At 38.0% G+C, this 20301-nt stretch overlaps 2 protein-coding genes across 3 annotated transcripts; one reads left to right on the forward strand and one right to left on the reverse strand.

Moving 5' to 3' along the window:
- Nucleotides 1-580: 580 nt before the first annotated feature.
- On the forward strand, nt 581-5021 carry pcnp (PEST proteolytic signal containing nuclear protein). The gene is made up of 5 exons (XM_042493106.2): nt 581-670; nt 2214-2440; nt 3091-3165; nt 3291-3346; nt 3808-5021. Exons 1-5 carry the CDS (start codon nt 625-627, stop codon nt 3917-3919), a joined length of 516 nt encoding a protein of 171 aa, XP_042349040.1. The 5' UTR covers nt 581-624; the 3' UTR covers nt 3920-5021.
- LOC121947905 (interleukin-18 receptor accessory protein-like) lies at nt 4668-19117 on the reverse strand. 2 transcript variants are annotated; one of them, XM_042493093.2, is made up of 13 exons: nt 18715-19117; nt 16302-16329; nt 15947-16151; nt 13456-13615; nt 13206-13374; nt 11425-11487; nt 11213-11342; nt 10890-11044; nt 9074-9211; nt 8775-8885; nt 8195-8338; nt 7991-8106; nt 4668-6273 (listed from the first exon to the last, which is right to left on the reverse strand). In XM_042493093.2, the coding sequence occupies exons 1-13, from the start codon at nt 18862-18864 to the stop codon at nt 6034-6036; spliced, it is 1809 nt and encodes a 602-aa protein (XP_042349027.2). In that variant the 5' UTR covers nt 18865-19117; the 3' UTR covers nt 4668-6033. The 2 variants fall into 2 exon arrangements, with proteins under 2 accessions (XP_042349027.2, XP_087932619.1); XM_088076493.1 differs by lacking the exon at nt 18715-19117 and having other exon boundaries at nt 16302-16511.
- Nucleotides 19118-20301: the final 1184 nt, after the last annotated feature.

Consider the following 20301-nt stretch of genomic DNA (forward strand, 5'->3'; position numbering starts at 1 on the left):
CTCACTACACACATAGTTTTATCAGATGGTGAGTGCTGCGGTTTCTCACGATATCTGATGCATGGATCATTTGAAAGATAGTGATATAAACTAACCATTTCCTAAAATCATCCGATCACCACAATAAACAAAATTTTAGATGTCCTTGTTCCAGGATAAAGCCAGGGTATATATATATACATAGCTTCTGAAAGGCCTCTGAATGCAGCACAAGATAACTGATTATATTATCTTTAATAGCTGCAACATTCGTGTGTTTTACAAATCCTGTCACTTTTGTTTTTCCCTGTACATTTAGATAACTCAGAACTCCTCTCCCTGATTAATATACCAACAGAAACAACCCTTTTCCCAGAGTTTAACTAAAACTGTGTGGAAATGGAAGAAAATATGGAGCGATAAAATATAACTGGGGTTTCGACATGACGTTAACCAGTTATCAGTTATATATATATATATATATATATGTGTGTGTGTGTGTGTGTGTGTGTGTGTGTGTACATATGTGAAACGCTATAGTTCTTCCTCGTGTGTTATAAACAGTGTGTGTAGGGTGTGTTGTTTGGCTCACAGCGCCAGAATAAAAGCAGCGGCCTGAGCTGGTATATTTCAGATTGATAAATCATGGCGGATTACGAGCATAACAGAAGAGGAGGCAGCGACGACGGAGGTGATATTTGTGCTGTTTTAACATCAATATTGTGTCTGACAAATTCAGCAGCATTTAGCGTTAGCTCGATTTACTGCCTATCTATTAAACCTGACCCCAGCTAATGCTATACAGAGGGAATAAAACTTCACTAAAACAACTTACTGTTAGCTACGTTTTTGGCTAGCTCAAGCTAATGCGAAGTTTATGTCGTATTAACGTTTTCTATTTTGCTATGGAGATAAGATTAACGATTGGGCTTAATTTACTGCTAACGTTAGCATTAGTCAGATAATACAGCAAATAATGCGTATAACAGACATGTCTCTCGATAGCCTAGCTAGCGTGCTAATAGCTAACATAAACTAGTCAGCGCAGGTTGACACCACATTAATAACAACGTTATTATTATTATTATAATGATGTGCTCTCACCCTACAAACAGTACTCATGGGTTAACTTAACCCCTGATAATGAAGGTGGTTTCTGCACACACAGTACCCAGGGCCCAGTTGTTCAAAACAATTATCTGGATCAAATTGATCCGCAGTTGGGAATCCGATGTGTTGCTGTCCAGGATCAGCTAACCCATTTTTACTTTTGCATCAGTTTTTTCAGAACAACATTTGATTGGATCATCCTGATCCAGATACAAACTCTTAAAGATACCAAATCTGGATTACCAGTGCTCTAAAAAGGGATTAATTTCACAATGTAGGCTACTGGCTATGTAAAAGTACATAGGAAGAATATCCAGCATATTCGCTTCTATTTGAAGTGACAGAAAAACATGTAAAACAATACAAACATCCCCTGTCAGATTCACTTTCTTATTCGCATATCCATTGTGGATATTTTGAACAATCGTTTTAATCGTTAGACACTACTTTTGATCGGATCAGTGTAATTAATTAAAGTGTTAATTGTAAGTTCAAATACATTTTGTTTGATATTGTTTGCTAATTTGGGACAGAATCCTTTTTATACTTTTCTTTACTGAAAGGTTTAGTGGGTAGCATAATGTCTACTTTATCACTGTGACACTAACATATCAAGTGCAAAACAGAAATAAATGTATATTTACTACATGATAGTATGGACCAACTTAAACGCTCTGTTTTATTTTGTCTCTAAAATCCACCATTAATCCTGATTTTGTGGATCAAAGGTATCCCAATCCCACTAAAATGCTTTTAACAACACACTTCTTTGTTTTATTTGAATTAAATTTCAATTTTAACAACAAAAAGTAAAGGTTTGATCCAGATTAAAACCAAGTTTGGATTATGTGATCTAATCTGATGTCTGAATCAGTTTATTTTTTTCCTTCTGAACACCTTATTTTCAAAATTTCATCTAGTAGTTTATTTTTGAACAACTGAGCACAGGTGGACTTTTATAACACTAAGTAAAATGGTAAGAACCGAAGTTACATTTAGTTAATGTCAGATAAGGACTAGAAACGTAACGTTAGCCTCACAGGTAAAGGTGATAGCTTTTATTATTATTCTCCAGTTCCCAGGAAACAGTTGTTCACCTTGGTGAGTTGTCTTGCCTCAAGCAGGGCCGGAGGAGGAGGGAGGCAGAGTGAAAACTAAGCCTGTCTCTTGTAGCACTGTGGGAGGAGAGGGGACAGCAGTCAAACGCACATCCCAGCATCTCACACCTGAGGATGAGGACGAGTCCTCAGCAGACCCACCAGCACCCCGCAAAGTCTCCAAAATAGGCTTTAGCATGAGCAGTCAGATGGGGAAGAAGTCCAACCCCATATCTATCAAACTTGGAGCAACAGTGAGTGTGATGCAATGCATTATAAAAGTTTGAACACACACTGTTTTAATGCCACTGCAAATGGTGTTTGAATAATTAGTTATCTATGAGTCCATTGTTATAACGAAATAAACCCTTTGAAACCTGAGCAAATTGCTTGATTTCTTTTAAAACCAAAGGAAGAAGTAAAAAGTTTTGCGTAACACAGAAAATTAACTGAAATTGATCCTTTTTTCTTTTAAAAAGAAAGAAAAATGGTTAACAAACAAAAAAAAAACAGTGAAAGACAAACAAAATAAATACAATATTTAATAACAGTTGAATGTAGTTTTCTGGACATTTTCCTTATTTTTATTATTATTCACTTATAATAATTTCTCAATCTCTTTTTTTTAGAAAAAACTAATTTTCCAATCATCTTCATGTCACCTTTTCCTAATTTCTTGCAATTTCTGGGACATCTCTTGCCAAGTAGCCATTGCCTTTTAAGCCATGTTTTTAATGAAATCCAATGCATTTTCCCAGGTTTTAAAGGGTTAAACATTTACATCAGAGCAGCAAATCCTCACTTTTTATTAGTTTAACCAGCTTTTATGTTCATTTTATAAGGAGATTGAAGAAGTTCGACACCTTTCTGTTTCCCTAATTTTTGTATCTGCAATTTGTTCTAGAAACCCAAAGAGCCTGCACCATCAGTTCCACCAAAAAAGCCAGGGCTGGCATCTGTTTTTAATGAAGATGATGATGTAAGATGTAACACACACACACACACACACACACACACACACACACACACAGAGTGATCTCATTGTTGTATAAATCCCTAAATAACAAATGCAGAGTCTTACCTTAACTTTCATTTGCCATGCAGAGTGAACCTGAGGAGATGCCTCCAGAAGCAAAAATGAGGATGAAGAACATTGGCAGGTATATAGACACATATACATGAAATATTATTATAGTTTTCTCATCAGATTTTATCAGAACATTAATCTTTTAATAATAATAATAAGTTATGTAGCACATTTAAAAACAGCGTTTACAAAGTGCTTTCATAAACAAAGCAAAAGCAGAAATCGGATACACAAAAGGCAATACAACAACAGAAAGTCAAACAGACTTACTGAACACAAGTGAAATGATATTAGAGTAGAGTTTGGATAAAATTAAAACAAGAGGACAAACAATTCAGGATGCAAAATGTCAATATGATATAACCAAAAACATCAAAAGCAATAAATGCAATAAAAACACCATAAAAGTACATAAAATAAATGAAACAGATGTAAAACATGTAAAGTAAATAAATAATCTTTGACTCTTTTTCAATTAAATGGTACATTTCACAGTGAGCTATTTGTGAAGTGACTAATGTGCAATCTTTTCAGGGAGACGCCAACATCTGCGGGACCAAATTCCTTTAACAAGGGCAAGCAGGGTTTCTCTGATCATCAAAAACTTTGGGAGAGGAAGATGAAAGCCCAAGCAGACAAACTGTAAATCACTACCACAGTTTTTGTCACTCACTGATAATTTCCTATAGTTTAAACCTTGTGTCAAAGATATCTTAGAAGGCTCAATTTATTCTTCACTGCAACCTCTGTTTTGATAACTTCTCAACTTTGGGGACATTGAAGAATACTTTAAGTCTTCGATGATACTCAGTGACTGAAATCACATTTACATTTCTTACCACTACCGACCGATGCTAACTGAGAGGTACCAGAGGTGTGAGGTGTGTAAACCCTCTGTGGTGAGAGGTGCAGAGAGGGCTGCTGGAGATATGGGACAAACAAAGTAGCCAGAATATTGTTTAAACTGCGTAAAGAGAAAATCTGGCATCTTAGAGCCCTCATGCCCCCTTTTTGACATGTTTGTTCCTATCTGAAGCTGGTTGGGTTTGATCCTGAGCAAGATCTGAGTGTCGCTTGTCAAATCTTTATGTAAAAAATGTACATAGAAGTGTGATGTTTTATTTTTTAATCGACAAATTGGAGTGTGTGAGTGTTATGTTACTGTGCATGTGCGTGCGGCATAGATTAGACGTACAGATGGATTGTTTTGTTTCATTTAGTTTCTCAACATCAATGTACAACCCTTTTGTTTTCACCAGCTGTGCCACCTCATAGGTAAATTGTTTTTGTTAGTTTTAGGTTTGTGCCAGTATTTCTGGTTTGCTTTGTATTTCTGTTTGCTTCTCTGAAACTGAAACATGTGGCTGTGATCTTTTTAATGTTCACAATGGAAGGATTGCTAACGTGTTTTTATTTGACACCTGTGTGAAGACAGCTGTCACATGTATACCAGGGTGCTGGTAACACTCAAATAATTTACAGGAGGTTAAAAAACAAGTTACACTTTTACAAACTCTTTTTATCACCACTTTTACATCAGAAAGCCCACAATACAGAAATATCCCTTTCTGTCAGATAAATGTTGTACCCCAGTGATTCCCCCTGTGCCTGACTGAAAGTCCCCTCGATTCAAAATATAAACTGAGTTTCTGAGTTTCACAGTAATATCCACTGCTACGACCTGTTTTATCAGACAACTCTCAAGTACATATTTCAAAGTCAGTCAAATAAAGGTTTTGGGTAATCTGTATGGTATCAATGTTTTTTTTGTTGTTGACATGCCTGCTTTGACAGTCCATAATGAACTACAACTCAACTTTGCTATACGAAAACGGCTACATTAACAACATTCATAAGGTTATTACGTTTGTTTGTCAACCCCCTGAAACCTGGAATGACATTACCCTCCTTGTGTAAGTATTTAAACCTCTAAACTCTGAGCACATTGGTGTGATTTCTTTTCAAAACGTGGAAAAAAGGTGATAAACACTTTGGTAGTAAATGTTTCACACACTAACCACTTCCCCTCTGTCGTGGAGTGTCACTCTGTAGTCACCTTCACAGCTTACTGAAGCATCCTCCATCAGGGTGTAAGGAATAAATACAAACTTCCCTCTCTGCCGCAGAAATGCAGAAGGCTGCAGGCTATATTACTGTGTACTGGCATTTTGGCAGGCTATATTATTCCTTTGCGGTTAAAATAGATAAATGAAACGATAAATAAGCAAATAAATAAATAAACTATACATAAATAGGAATAAAACTTAGTCCTGAGTTTCATTGGCGATATTTTTCTTTTTCTTTTGTAAATGTCTCGTTTTTCTCTCTGTAATCTGGTCAGTGCAAGTTCCTGTAACACATTAAACAAAATTAACACTTTTTTTTCAAGGGGGAACTAGTTAGCCTACAAAACAATGTCATCCCAGGGGCACTTCAACTCCCTGTTAGTTGGTTTGGAACAGTGCTTAATGTAGCAAACACAAACATGGAAACAAGAGTGGAAATGGTTAGATGAAGGGTGTAGGGGATGGTTTGAGAAAGGCCTCAATACCGAGAGATGCAAAAGACTTTCCCCCATATATATAAAAATAAACATAATGACTAGGCATCTCTGCCATCATGGAAATAACCTTGACACACTGGTTCATGTCTTGCCTGCAAACAGTTCCAGTGTGCAGAATGCAGAAATACAAGCTGTGCTCTAAAATAAATAGGCGGTACATCATGTGAGGAAAAAATGTTTTTGGTGTCTTAAGTGTGTTATTTGTCCTGCATGAGTGAAACCTGTCTCACATTCTGATTGGGCATGGACCTCCTCAAAGACCTCCAGAAATCGCTGGTGGCTCTGGACGGTTTGCCTGAGGTCCAGTCCAGACTCGGAAGCACCTTCAAGGCTCTCTGGACCAGTGTGGGCAGCGGGGGGTCTGGCTGGATGAGTGATGCTGAGGCTCTACAGGTCCATATTAGCAGGAGTTTTAATGTAGAGCTTTGCAGCAAAGCCTAAAAATATGGACCAAAAAGCACAGCAGTGATGAATTGTGTTTTTTTAAGTGAACTGAAAGGATAATAATAATGAATAATGAATTAAAAGTTGATTGATGATCAAGGAAAACAACTTACTAGAACTCTGAAGACAGACTTTCCTATCATTCAAACAGCTACTGGTTTCAGTTTATGTCAGTAAATTGTTAAAATGAAACCATTGTGGTTATGTGACAGTTGAATTTAGGATTTACACTATTGGGAACCCACACCAAGAAGACATTAGTTTCTTGCAAACAAAATGGAAAATAGTGGCTGGATGGAAAGACGAAGTATAATTGGAAAGGTTAAAGTAATGTCAGAAAAGCGGTTGTCTAAGTGTCAGTGATTAAGTGTATGCCATCTGGGAAACTTTTGTATTTTTTAACCTGGACCACATTTACACACATTTTTGTGTTGAAGTGACTGATGGAGACAACAATTTTTGAAGTTAGTCCAGTATTGAGAGAGAGGGCTGCAGCCACAGCAGTGAATCATGCAGGAATGTATCTCTACAAGCAATAACGCACCATTAATTTACATAATTTAAAATGCTTGTTTTTGCCACTGGCAGGCCCAGTTTATTATCATAAGTGTCCATCAAGATTATGGAGAGGATCCTACAGAGAAATGAAACATTTTCCTTTATTTTCACTTGATGTGGTCTGTTTGTAACTGTGTGTAAACAAGTCTTAGTAAAGATGAAGTCTTGTTCTGAAATCTTGCCAAAGGTAACTTGTTGCAGAAGAAACAATGGCAGAAATGTTAGTTGGGGAGAGAAGTGTTGGAAAGAGTTCAGTTAAATGTTATCTAAAATATTTTTGATGTCGTGGCTGAATATTTAGCGGATTTGAAAGTTAGGTGGGTGTCTTTTTGCAGTCAGTCTGCCGTAGTGGAAGATAACTAATAGCAACATTCAAGTGCAACAACAAGGTTTCAACCTGTAGAGGACAGTCTCTATGTATATGTATACACGATATGTAGAATTGTAATAATTTGCACTCAGATTTGAAGATTAGGACCTGAATCAATCAACAACACCAATAAATACCCATATATATTGCTTTTCCACTGAAAAAAAGTAGTCTGGGGTTTCAGTTACTCTTTAAATTTAAGGGTAAGACTTTTCTTCAAGCGAGACTTAGTTATGCACACTAACAAACAGACTGGACCAGCGAAAGGTGAAGAAAAGCATTTAAATTCTCTGAAGGGTCTTTTCCATAATGCTGTCAGACACTTCTAATAACAGTCTGAGTTTGTCTGTGGCAAAAACAAAGAATTTTAATGTGTGTAAAGTGATGGTGCACAATTGCCCACATGGATTCATTTACATTGTGTTTAGCAGCTGTTGGCTGAAGCAGTCGCTCAATTTTGGACCAATTTCAAAAACTGTTGTCTCCATCACTCACATTGGAAAAAAAGGATCAGGATCAAAAGTACCAACGTTTTCCTTCAATCATTAGGCTAAAACTGTAAAAGTGTAAATATTGTTTGTGTTGCCAAGTAAGTTCAGAAAAAGCAGGCAATGGCCTTTCCAGGTCTGGAAATGTCTTAATATACTTTTCTGGCTCATGTCGGAGCTTTCAGAAAAATTTCCCAGTTGTAAAGCTGGAAATACATAGATAAAACATTATCTACACTCATTAAGACATGAATGCAGCATTAGTCTTAAGCTCTTGTTGAAACATTGGCCTACCTGGACTGCCGATTCCAGTTCAAACACAGCATTGCTGTTGGAGAGGTAGTCAGCTGACAGGACACAGATTAAGATTTGGCTTCTCTGTATTGCAAGGACCACATCATTTGTATATGCTGTAATACACAAAGGGAATTATCATGATCATTTGCAGTCAACACACACACATTTACACACACGCACACACAGAGTTGATCCTCTGACCTCCTCCAGGAAGAATGTCCCTCTCAGGCAGACAGAGCCTATAGCCCCAACGGCCCTCTAACACTTTGGGTAGCAGCACTTCTAGTGGTCCCTGGGCGACTTTACCCTCCTCAGTGTCCAGCAGGTCCACACAGGACAAACATGCTGCCAATTAAAGTAACTGTTAATTTACGTTATCGATGTGTTTACCAATCTCCCATTTTTTGTTTTGTTTTATTTTTGCTCATTTTCAGTTTACGCAACCAACTAGTATATTAAGTAATTAAGAATGAGCTCCACCTTTACCAGCTGCAACATTAAGGTTTTGACACATTAATGCATTAATAATTAGAATTCAATCCTATAATAAATTTCGTTTTGAAATGGGCCATTCTGCATTATGAGTACTTTTACTTTTTGATGCAAACACTTTCATACTTTTACTTAAGCACAAATTTGAATGCACAATTTTGACTTTTACTTGTAACGGAGTATTTCTGCATTGTAGTATTTATACTTCTGCTGATGTAAAAGATCTTCTTCCACCAGTGGTGATTAACTGAAAATGAAACCTAGATGTCCACTAAACATGTTGGCCTACCTTCATCATCAGTGTCAGGTCCTTTTTGGGAGGAAAAGGTCAAAACTCCCTCCACCTGTGCTGAAGAAGGGCTCCACACACACGACAGAAACACATCAAACTCTTTCTCACCTGTTTGGTGGTGGTGATGGATGTGAGAAACAGTTTTGAAACCAAAATGTTAGAAACTGAAACCTGGATTCTTGTGCATATTTTTGTTCTATATGCAGCTGTAGTAACACTTAGATCAAGGTTAGTTAGTAGTAAGATTGTCATGTTGATTTTAGTCACCAGGCATGTGTGTTTGTCTACATTCTGACCTCCAACATCTTTTCCATGTAGAAAGTAGGATCTGTAGATGAGCTGTATTTCCAGCCATTTCACATGCAAAACGATTCCCAGTCCAACTACCAGCAACAAAGACGCAATGGGATACCCAACCAGTGATGGCCATTTTTCTGAAACCCAGGAAAAAAAGCATATTAGATTATATTATTTTTTAAAGCAACAATAATTGACTTTGGAGGCAGCAGAAATGGGCTGTAAACACACATTTTACATAATATCACCTCATACTGTTGATATGGTGAACTTGTTCGCAGTTAAACATCCATTAGACACAAAGCAACATAGCATTCAATAAATGTCCAGTTTGTGTCCATCTGATTACTGCAAGTCCAGTGTTCACTTTTCTTTTGGCTCTATTTTTTCTGCATTTCCACCACCTTCCTCAGAATATGTTTCCAACGTTGCCTGTCAAGCCTGTTCTCATTCTGAACATGTAAAATACTGCCACTTTGACAGTGCTTTTTATTTGGCGTAAGATCGGGACGCGAAAGCCACCTTTTGCGTCTGCATGAAATGCCGCTGGATGGCGTCAGGTGAGAACATAGGCAGACAGAACCCATGACCATGCTATTATACTCCAGTGGACAACTGAATGGCACCTGCCACATCTGTATGAAAGGCGGCAGGACAGCGTCAGGTTGAAACACTGCCAGTGAGGACATATTAGAAGTGTGAGGGCTTCTATAGGATGAGTGGGAGGGGCGGTGGATGGGTCCAAAAAACCCAGGAGTTTAATGTGGGAGTCTGGTATTCGCTCCCTGTCTGAATGTGATGTTTTTTCATTCCCTGTGCTTTCTTTCCCTAAACCAACCATTCGTGCCAGCATGTGCGTTTGTTGATATCCCGGCACTAGTTGCCATGAGCTTGTGTTGACATCATGGTCCATGCCTTCTGGAACTCAAAGAGCAGATGCAGAGGCAGTGTTTGCCCCACTATGTTAGAGGCCCAATGAGACCCCCGGCGAGACCCAGATGTTTGTGGGGTTTGCGTAGGGCGGCAAAATACACTGTATTTTTTCCCCTTAGGAGGTGTGTCTGTGCCTTCATTGATTATATTGTGTTATAAGAGTGGCGTGGCTCTCACACGGCAATGTGTGTATGTGTAAGCATATGGTGTGAGTGGTCAAGCAAACGTGTGTGAGCGGGTGATAGGAGTGTTAGTGAATGCATCGGAGTATAAGGAATATAAATATTTGTACCTGACAAAATTACCTTATCCACATTAAACTAGATTTATACAGGTAGTTGTCTTGTCTGACAATGACTAACACTTCCATTAGAGACTCCTCGACCCTTAATTCCCTTCCTGCGCAGTAAAACCAATTAAAGCAATACAAGGAGGCAGACAAATATGATTTTTTTCACATATCACCACCTGTCTTGTGTTCTGTGGGTATTGTGACAGTTTCAGGCAATATGACATAAGGTTATTTTTATAAACGTTGCCAACTAGAGCTTTAAGAATCATTGTTTGATCAGTTGTAAATATACAAATATTGGTTAGTGCAACTTTAATTGTGGCCTTCACAAGGGTTAACCCTAATGTATCCAGCCACCAATGATTTGTAGACATGACTGTGTGAACACGGATGTTATGAAAATGGCAACAGAGATAAGTTTCCTCATAGATGTATCGCCACTGAGCTCACTAGATTGGGTTGCATATTTGACCCCACTGGATGAAATGTTTTTAGTCTGAGCGATGATTTTCATTTGAGCTACAACATAGCAATGTTTTGAAAAGTATATGAACACAACACACACAATGAGGTGACAACAGAAACACTACCTTTAATTTTCTCCTCAAGCTTGATGGTGATGCTGCTGTTTCCAAAAGTATTGCTGGCGATGCAGGTATATGTGTGGTTCAAGTGTTGCAGAGTCACCTCTTCTATGATAGCTCTTCCTATGACTTCATATGCTGTAAATGTCACTCGCTCTTGTCTGAGTTAGGGAAAGAATTTCAGCTTCTGTGCATTTTTAATGAACACTTATCATGCAAGGTGAAAAATAATGTTTGCAGTTTTACAAAAATCTTTGTAAGCACCGGTGCTGCACAATGAAAGACAAAAGACAAAAGAAAACATTTTCAAAGGGACTGCATGGACTCACTGTTGCTCCTCCATGTGTAGTCGAGTCATATTCTCCATGTTGCCACCATAATTCCTGTACCACTGCACCTTCCCTGAAAACACGATCTCAAAAGGAAATTGTACTTCACACACCAGAGTGTGAGACTGACCTAAAGGTACAAAAACATGCCAATTATAATGCAAGTTATTAACTCAGATTGATGTGGGATTAGCACATTTGGGCACACTTACCGAGCTCCACTGCCTCTGTCTTGTTGTGACTGTGAATGCTGGGAGGGTCACATTCTGGGGAAGCTGTTTGGACAGGGAGATAAAGTCACACAGTTCTGTATTATAATCCATGTTCTTAACAATGTGTCTGATAAACATACAGTCTCTGTAAATCAGATCTGAGTTTTATTTTGACACACGGCATCATCCACATGAAAGAAAAATCACTTTATATGATGAGAGTAATCTAAATGAAAAAAATTCAACAGAAACTAAGTGAAAAACAATACATATTGTTGCACGTATTTCCTTTCAATGCACAAATAAATGTACTGAATCATAATTAAATGGGCCGTCTAAACAGTGTCATGACACCCCAAACATTTCCTAACTAGCTCCAAACACAAAATACAACTGAGGATGATACAAATAGTTTTGCAGGTATTTGGTCTTAAACCAGTTGTGGACTTGCCACAAATTCGCCCTGATGATAGCACTGAATAAAAAGTTCAATGATCCCCAAATGCTATATGAGGGGTGCATATGAATGTCTGTCCAAATTTCCCGAAAATCCATCATTGTTGTGGCTTCTCCAATGGTTAACCTGATTTACATATTGTTAAGAAAAGCAGTTTTCTTTTTTTGTAAGTGGTTACCAAAGGGTGGCAATGTTGAGGGAGATGGCTTTGTAGGGAAATACTGTTTGTAGGTTTTTAAATAACAGCAGTGGCCCACAGAAGTTGTTACTTAATTAAATATCTGATTTTAAAGTTTTGCCTTCATAACTTGCTTTCCTGCACAGCAAAGTGTAATTGCAGACACTATGCTGATAGATAACCATCCTGCTGTGGAGGAAGCCCAGTGGTTTTTATCTTAGCAGTCAGATATGAATCAGTTTTCTGATAAGGAAAGAGAAGTGAGCGTATACAAAACCAAGATTATGTGAATCTGTGAAAAAAAGTAAAAAGTGTGAAAAAAACCTCTAAGCTAATGCTTATTTCTTTCTTTGTACGAACTTTAAAAGCAACACAAATTACCAAAGACCTGCACAATAATGAGTTTTAACTGATCATATGTCTCAAATAACTATTTAGTGGATTATATTATCAGGCTTAGGCTACTGTATGTTCAGGTGTAGACATTCACATTGTTTTTATATATTTCCCACAACCAGTGCTTTGATTAATAATATTTTTGCTTTGAATTCCAAGGAAAGCTGAATTATGTTTAAAAGCTTTAAATACTGGTGAAATAAATAAATAGAGCAAATAAATAGAATTACATCTTTCCACCACAGTTATAAAACTGTCAAAACTATAGCCATTGTGCTTGTGCATGCATGCTTGCGTGTCAGAGATGTGCTCTGGTACTTGCACAAATAGCACTATACCCCTTCACAGAGGGTGCAGAACAAACAGTCAGTTTGTTTTTCATGCTCTCTATTTGCATAGATACAGCCCTCCTCAAAGAGTGCATCAAAGAATTAGGTGGAAGTGTTACGTTTTGTTTTAAGTGAGGCATCAGAGCCTCGCACCTGCCGGCATAAGCTTCACTCAGCCCTACACTGTTACGCCACACCTGCCTGTAAATATAACTACAATTTTTTTCTGACAGTGTTTTTTAAGTGTTTGATGTTGTGCCACACTTTGCTCAATGACCACTGAAGCACAAGTTAGGAAGGCAGGTGTGCTGGTGTGCATGTCTTTTGATAGTTTCCACCCCCCATATAGTTAAACTCTAACACACACACACACACACACACACACACACAAAAAAAACAGATAAACAAACCCAGCACTTACGTACAACTGTGACGTTAACAGCCCTCCTGAATGTCCAGTTCACTTCTCCATCATTCATTTTTCTATCACAGAAATATACACCTGTATCCTGTTTATAGACTTCGCAGAGATGTAACCGTCCATTCCTCTGACAGGAGGTTCTGTGCTGCTCAGACACAGCTTCGTTACCCTGTAAGAAAACCCAGTTGCGAGTTTTTCACTGAGATTCCTGTTCCCATTGTGAGATGGATAATCCTGCTGTGTATTTTACCTTGTACCAGATGACACCTGTGTTGTCACTACAGTTGAGACCTGGGCATGAGATCACCCCACCTTCACTCACGGTCAGCATCATACGGCTCTCCTCAGGCTCAAAGCATCCCAGACTGATTCTCTTCACCACCTGAAGATGAAGGAACGACTCGCTGCCACTAGACAGCAAACAAGTTCAATCACATGCAGTCTACACAAAGAAGAAATTCTAATTCCCTATTTAGTGTACCAAAAAAATGTTTTTAAAGTTGCTATTAATGACTTTAAGTAATGTATATTAATACTTAGAAAAACCTTTTTATTTATTTATTTATTAGTTTGTAAAAAATAAAAGTATTTTGGGTTTAAGAAGTTACTGTAAGTGAAAATATAATCATTGAATTAAATCTTTAATCTGTCATTAGTGTATTCCCAATACCACCAAACTACTGCTTCTATTAGAGTTCATGAACATTCAAGATTAGGCCAAACATGTCGATGCTGTGTAGTGAGACTTGAAAATCAGACCCATACAGGACTCTGGACTGTGGTGACGCCATGCAGACAGACTATCACTAAAGTGGCCTTACCCTTAATTATGTGGACATTTAGCCTTAATTAAATCAGAATTCACTCCTGTACAGTTGTCATGAATGTTTAAATGAGCTAAAAAGACGAAAACTGTTTTTTTTTTGCACCAGGCTGTAAACATGTTTCTTTCTGCTGCACAATTGAGCATTTTAACATAGGGGTCTATGGGGAATTACACACTGGTCACTGGTCACAAGTCATTGCTCCATAGTGCTACTGGTTAGCATAAAAAGACTTGCAACTCAGCTCTGACAGTAACTCTTGAGCTCACTTAAACTTTAGATGTGTATGTAGCCTTTATTATTAGCCATAACAGTTCATTTTCTGGGCAACAGATAGGTCTCCACTTTGAATCATTTCAAAAACAGCCAGTGACAGGAAAAGTCATGTTTTGCATTGTAGAAGAGTACACAAAGTACAAATGAGTCGCAGACAAACCAAACCAAGGCACACCTAGTCATTTTGCTTTTGAATGTTACACCTACTATTTGTTTCTAAAAAGTATTTATTTCTTATACCTCATTCCCACCACAATGGGACCTGCTAAATGGCTGTATTCTCACTGCCACTGAATGTACCGCTGGACAGCGAGTCTGCCTTTCAGTCAGCTGGTGTGTGTGCGTGTGTGTGTTTGTGCGTGTGTGAGTGCACATTGTCTTGTTGATGTGTGCGACGTCACAGACAGGCAGGAGAACAGGTAAACTGTAGACAGCAGCAGTAACACAGGTCTTTGAAAACTTTTCAGTGGTTTCTTCTCTTTATATACTGACTTATTAAGTCCTCCTTTCAAACTCAGTGCAGATGTGTTTGGATGGGTATTTTAGCGCTGCATCGGAGGACACAGACAGCACATCATTGTATTGCACCGGTTGTGGAGCTTAAATTAGCCTGTTCACCCAGGCGTTGCTTTCCCATCAATGCTGATCGGAGCCGGAGGCAATAAAAACCCATGTCTACTGCAGAGTCATTTGAGCCAGGTGTGAATGCCGATGGAATGCATTCCCATTGCATTAAAAAGCCAGATGTTATTAGGTAAGGGCTGTTTTTTGCGCAGTGGGAATGAGGCATTATCTAAATAGTCTTGCATTTGGTAATGACTCAAAAGCCCCTGTCCCACTAAAACCCACTTACATCTGTTGACATCTGGCTTTTTGCTCAGTGGCAAAGATTACAATCTGCATAGACATCTAGGTCAAATGACTCAGTGGATGTTAAGGGTATTTAGCAGCTCCAACTCTGATCTGCAGTTACTGAAATCCAACCGCTGTGTGAATAGTCTAATTTTAGCCCCTCGAAATTTAGCACACAAAAATGAGTTTGCACTGAGTTTGAAAGAGAGACTGAATCAGTAAGAAATAAAAATAAGTAACCACTGTTACATTTCCATTGGCCTCCATACTGCTTTCTACTGTTTACATAACTGTTTTTCAGCTTGTCTCTGACATAGAACGTGACACATCACTGAAAAAAACAAACAGAAAGGCATCCTGGTATCTTGTTAACACGGCTATGGTCTACTGGAAATGGCAAATGAGTCTATAGCCTATTTTTAGACTGTTACCCTGGGTTTAAAAAGGAACTGTGTGCACGTGCCAGTTTTGGTGGAAAAGGGGTCATAATTACTTATTAGAACTTTTTTGAGTTGTCTTGAAACTTGAAGACTTGAGAAACAATTTTTTGTCATTATTATTGTTTCAATGTACATATCAGCCTGTGAGTGTTGTCGTAAGACAGATTTTAAACAATTATTACACCAGAAGATATTTTCTCCAATGCAGTATCACAAAGAAAAAAACACAAATGAACTGTTTGATTACACAGTTTGTTTTAAAGACATTAATTTAAGGCATTAAATATTTCAAAATGTATTCAGATGCATTAGATTTAGAGATAAAATATGATTTGTTTATTTTTCTGACCTGTGTGTGTACTTTCCAGAATGTTTTGCTTCAGTTATGAACTCGCTTTCACAGACAACGGGCGGGACCTCATTTCCTCCTCCGCCGTCTTCGATCTTGGACCACGACACCTCGGTGCGCCAGCTCACAGTTTTTATGCACGGCATCATGAAGATTTCCCCCTCCACAGCTCTGTAGTACTGGTGTGAAGTATCCTGCTGAAGAACTAGAGAGAGAGGTGTTTTTGTTTCATTTTCAGGCTTAAAGGTCTGGGTCTGGCTATTTATGTTTACATGCTTGCTTCTGTTTAAACACACACTAAAAAGCACAGTCTCAGCTGTGATATTGAAATACAATTTAAGTCTGAAAGACATACCTGTTTGATGGTTTCCAACACAGCATCCCTCCAAGAAAATGGGAAAGACAAATAAAAACAGAACATATCCAGTTTGCATCTTGTGTATCAAAATCTATAAGAAATTAAGTCATGAGGCTGACCAAACCTCTCTACTTTCCGGAATTTTTTCTGTGTATAACCACAAACAAAATACCCAGAACCTGGAGTTCTTCGAGTTTGTTCACACCTTTTTGCAGGCGGCGACACGTGGTGCAACCTTTTTCTGGGGACATATAGCTGCAGGGGACTGTTTCCTGTTTGGCTCTGTTAATTTAACCAGAAACTGCTTGTTTTCTCAGAATTGTCAACCACTTAGGAACTACATTACAACTAAGAGCTGATAGTTTGCCATGATGCAGTGCAGTATTTTACTATTTTATTTTAAGTGCTAAATTAGTGGTCTACATTAACAGTCAAAGACAGAGAAGGTTGGTTTCTTTAAATAACATATGTTTTCATGTGTTTTGTGTGATTTTTGCACAATTTAAAAAAATAAAATAAAATGACAACGCAAAAATAGTAGACAGTGCAAGGAGAAGCAGAAAACCGAGTCAGCTTGGGTTAAAATGTTATAATGTTACAAGAAACACAAAAAAGAGAACAGAAATTGACATGACAACAGAAATGTGATCAAACTATTATACATTTATATGTGGTATGTGTCAACAACAATAACAATAATTTAAAAAGTCATTAAAAGCAGAAAAATATAAATGAGTAATGTGTATTGAAGTGTATATATGCATGTGAGTGTGTGTCTGTTTGCATGCATGTGTGTGAGTAGGTCTTCATGAGAGGGATATTATTAGAGGGAATTAGTCCTCACTAATAGCAGTAGCTACAGGTCACTGTAAGTAAAACAAATAAACATTGATACATGAGGAGAAATACATGGAGAAAAGTAGTTAAATCAGCTTGTCAGTTTTTTGGTCTTCTTTTATAACCTTTTGAAGAGGAACAGTTACTCGGAAGGTGGGAAAAGTGATTCCATAACGTGGCACAAAGAAAGTCTTAAAATGCTCAGGAATATTATTTTCACTTGAATTTATCTCAAATAAAATCACAAATTGGAGAAATAATTATGTAAGAGTCTATGTTAGAATCTGAAGTTTCTCATGCGGTTGCAATCCTAACGTTTTTTGTGAAGAGTAGTAGGAAAAACACTCACCCAAATGTTATTACAGTACGAAAGACAGGCAAAAACTTGATCATAATATAGAGTATGGAGATGTAAATGCTTACATATAGTCATATGCAAGGCATACTTTTTGATATAATAAAATTCAGATGACAAAACTAACAGGCACATAAACAGTTTTCACAGACTAAATTTAGAGACAGAAAGTGCAGTGCATATGCTCACTGCTTTAAGCTGTGGTATGTGGTTAAGACCCTAATTTTCTGGGGCACACCTGTACTTTCACTGACCTCATTTCTAATCCCAGCACACATTCTGGCCTACATCCCCACCGTCCCCTTCTACCTCTAATAAAGTAAGATTTTATTCAGCTAGCACTAGTCACGGCTATGTTTGTTTGGACTGTTTTGACTATTACTAGGCTGTATATTATGTTAAAAGTACTTGTGTTACTTTGTATATATGCGTGTGTGTGTGTGTATTTGTTATACTATACAAATATACCTTTAATCTCATGCCATGTCTTTCCCATCATACTGCTGCACCAGATGCAGTCATGCCATCCAGCAGTGTGTCATAATGCCACACCAGACTCTCAACATGTTTATTTCTGCTATAAAGCATTTTAACATGTGGGTCTATGGGGACTTTTGGAGCCAGCCTCAAGTGGCCAGTTGATGAACTGCAGTCTTTCAGGCTTAGTTATCACAGACCGTAAGCAGCAGATACCTTGGAGAAAAAACGCAAATGTAGAGAGGCAAAACGCCAAACAAGAGTGAATCTGCACTGGGCTTTTACAGGTGAGCATATTTACAAACAGTAAGTGACAATTATAGCCCTGATGCACTTGGCCAACTGTTAGCTATTGGTCAGTGTCAGGCTGGAGAGTTATGGCACAGAGCCTCTCACACAGGTGCAGAACGTACACCGATTAGCCAAAACATTGAAACCACTGATGGATGAAGTGGATAATACTGATCATCTCGTTATAATACAATGCTTTGCTCGGAAACCTTTGGCTCCTGACATGCATCACCGAAACACTGTTACAGACCAAATACATCCCCCCATGGCAGCACACTCCCAAATGGCAGCAGGACAACACACAAACACAAAAGGGAGCCAGGAGTACGAACAAAAAGCAAGCTTCAATGCTGAAAGTGTAAAAAAACCCCAAAAAACCCAAAAAACAAACAGGTATCCAAAAATGCAAAATACAAATGAAACACAAAGAAAAACTAAACTGAAACCAACCAGATAACGGAGAGAACTTGGGTGAAGAACAGGGCAGGAACACTGCAGGATACAGCAGGGAACAATAGGCAGGACTGACTGCAGAGCAAACATCTGCATGTACAACAGACTAACTGACAAAAGGAAACACACAGGTATATATACACACATGTGGAACTAATCAATACAACAACAAACACCTGAGTTGGGTGGACACAGGAAAGAGGAGGGAAACATAGGGATTGGACAGCAAATGAAAGTGAGGCGGGGAATACAAGGGAGGAGCAAACAAGACTGAAACAGAGCAGGTGTGCAGGGGAGACTAACAGGGGAGTGCAGGAAAGACTGATAAAACACAAGTGAAACAAATCAGGGAGACACAGAGACACATGAGGAGTTAAAAAAAACAAAATAAAACAGGAAACAAGGAAAACAAGAAACAGGAACAGGAAACCCCAAAACAAAATCCACTATAAACTCAAAATATCCAAATCATGAAACCATGCCAAACCCTAAAAACTGCTCAGGAATAGCCTGAGGGATGTGACAAAGACGTGAGGGCATCAACCAGGTCTCCATAGTCCCCAGATCCAAATCTGATCGAGCATCTGTGGGACAAGCACAGTAACATACCTCCCAACCTACAGGAATCAAACGGTCTTATGCCACTGTCTTCACACCTCAGGACACGCCCCAGAAGTCTTGTTCCTCCCTCCCATTTTTCAAGTACATTTTGATCCACTTCATTTTAAAAGTGGAATGCAGTGTCAGAGTCTAAACCATCAAATGAACCACCACTGAGCTTGTAAATCATTACATTTTTTTAAACGAGATTTCCTTTTTCTATATAAAATCAAACAAGCTCTTGTCCATTTTTGTACGACATCTTTTGAGAAATCGAGAGATGATGCTGTGCTCTTCCACCAAGCAATTTATTTGAAATACACTTCGAATATATATTTTGACCCTGGGCTTCACAGTAACACATTTGAAGATACAATACCTGCAGTGATAGAGGAAATGAATAAGAAAGATCAGCATGACAGTGGCAGTACAGATATTAACACAAATGTATGTTTTTGTTTCCCACAGTACATAGTTGTATGGCCGAAAATAATAATAATAAAGTAAAAAAATCCATTTACGCCACCAAGATATGAAAGTCATTTTGATTAATCAGAAAATATTAAAAAGAAACACCTCAACTGTGATGGGAAAACACTTGTTTTACATTTCTGCATTTGTCAGCTGTGTATAGACTGATGTACTAGTTTATTTCGAATTTGATTTCTTTGCAGCTGATAGGGAGAACTGCTTGCATCAGCTGCCATACGAAAAAGGAAACAAAGCGAGGGTAATTCAACAATGTAAGTTGGTTCATTCAACATTAAAACACTAAAGTTAAATTATACAAAATTAATTCTGACTCATTAATGATGACAAATTAATTCTGTCTTTGACATGCCAGTAATGTCTTTGCCTAAAAATATATATTTTCGAAACTCGAAATTTGTAGAATACAATTATTAATGCAATATGGAGATAGATTTATCTCAATATTATTTGTGTGACCAGATCAACAATCACTGCGTAACTATAAATATATAA

Source organism: Plectropomus leopardus, chromosome 1, assembly GCF_026936395.1.
Source record: "Plectropomus leopardus strain MGB_pleo_1.0 chromosome 1, ASM2693639v1, whole genome shotgun sequence".
Classification (NCBI taxonomy): Eukaryota; Metazoa; Chordata; class Actinopteri; order Perciformes; family Serranidae; genus Plectropomus; species Plectropomus leopardus.

Excerpts from the sequence above, each read along its gene's own strand:
- LOC121947905 (XM_042493093.2), bottom strand. The coding sequence starts at position 18,864 with ATGTGTGTATATATACCTGTGTGTTTCCTTTTGTCAGTTAGTCTGTTG. Across the intron at positions 13,616-15,946 it reads TCTGGAAAGTACACACACAG|TGGCAGCGAGTCGTTCCTTC; the intron begins GTCAGAAAAATA and ends TTTGCTGTCTAG. Across the intron at positions 13,375-13,455 it reads CAGGTGTCATCTGGTACAAG|GGTAACGAAGCTGTGTCTGA; the intron begins GTAAAATACACA and ends GTTTTCTTACAG.
- pcnp (XM_042493106.2), top strand. The coding sequence starts at position 625 with ATGGCGGATTACGAGCATAACAGAAGAGGAGGCAGCGACGACGGAG. Across the intron at positions 2,441-3,090 it reads CTATCAAACTTGGAGCAACA|AAACCCAAAGAGCCTGCACC; the intron begins GTGAGTGTGATG and ends AATTTGTTCTAG. Across the intron at positions 3,347-3,807 it reads AGGATGAAGAACATTGGCAG|GGAGACGCCAACATCTGCGG; the intron begins GTATATAGACAC and ends CAATCTTTTCAG.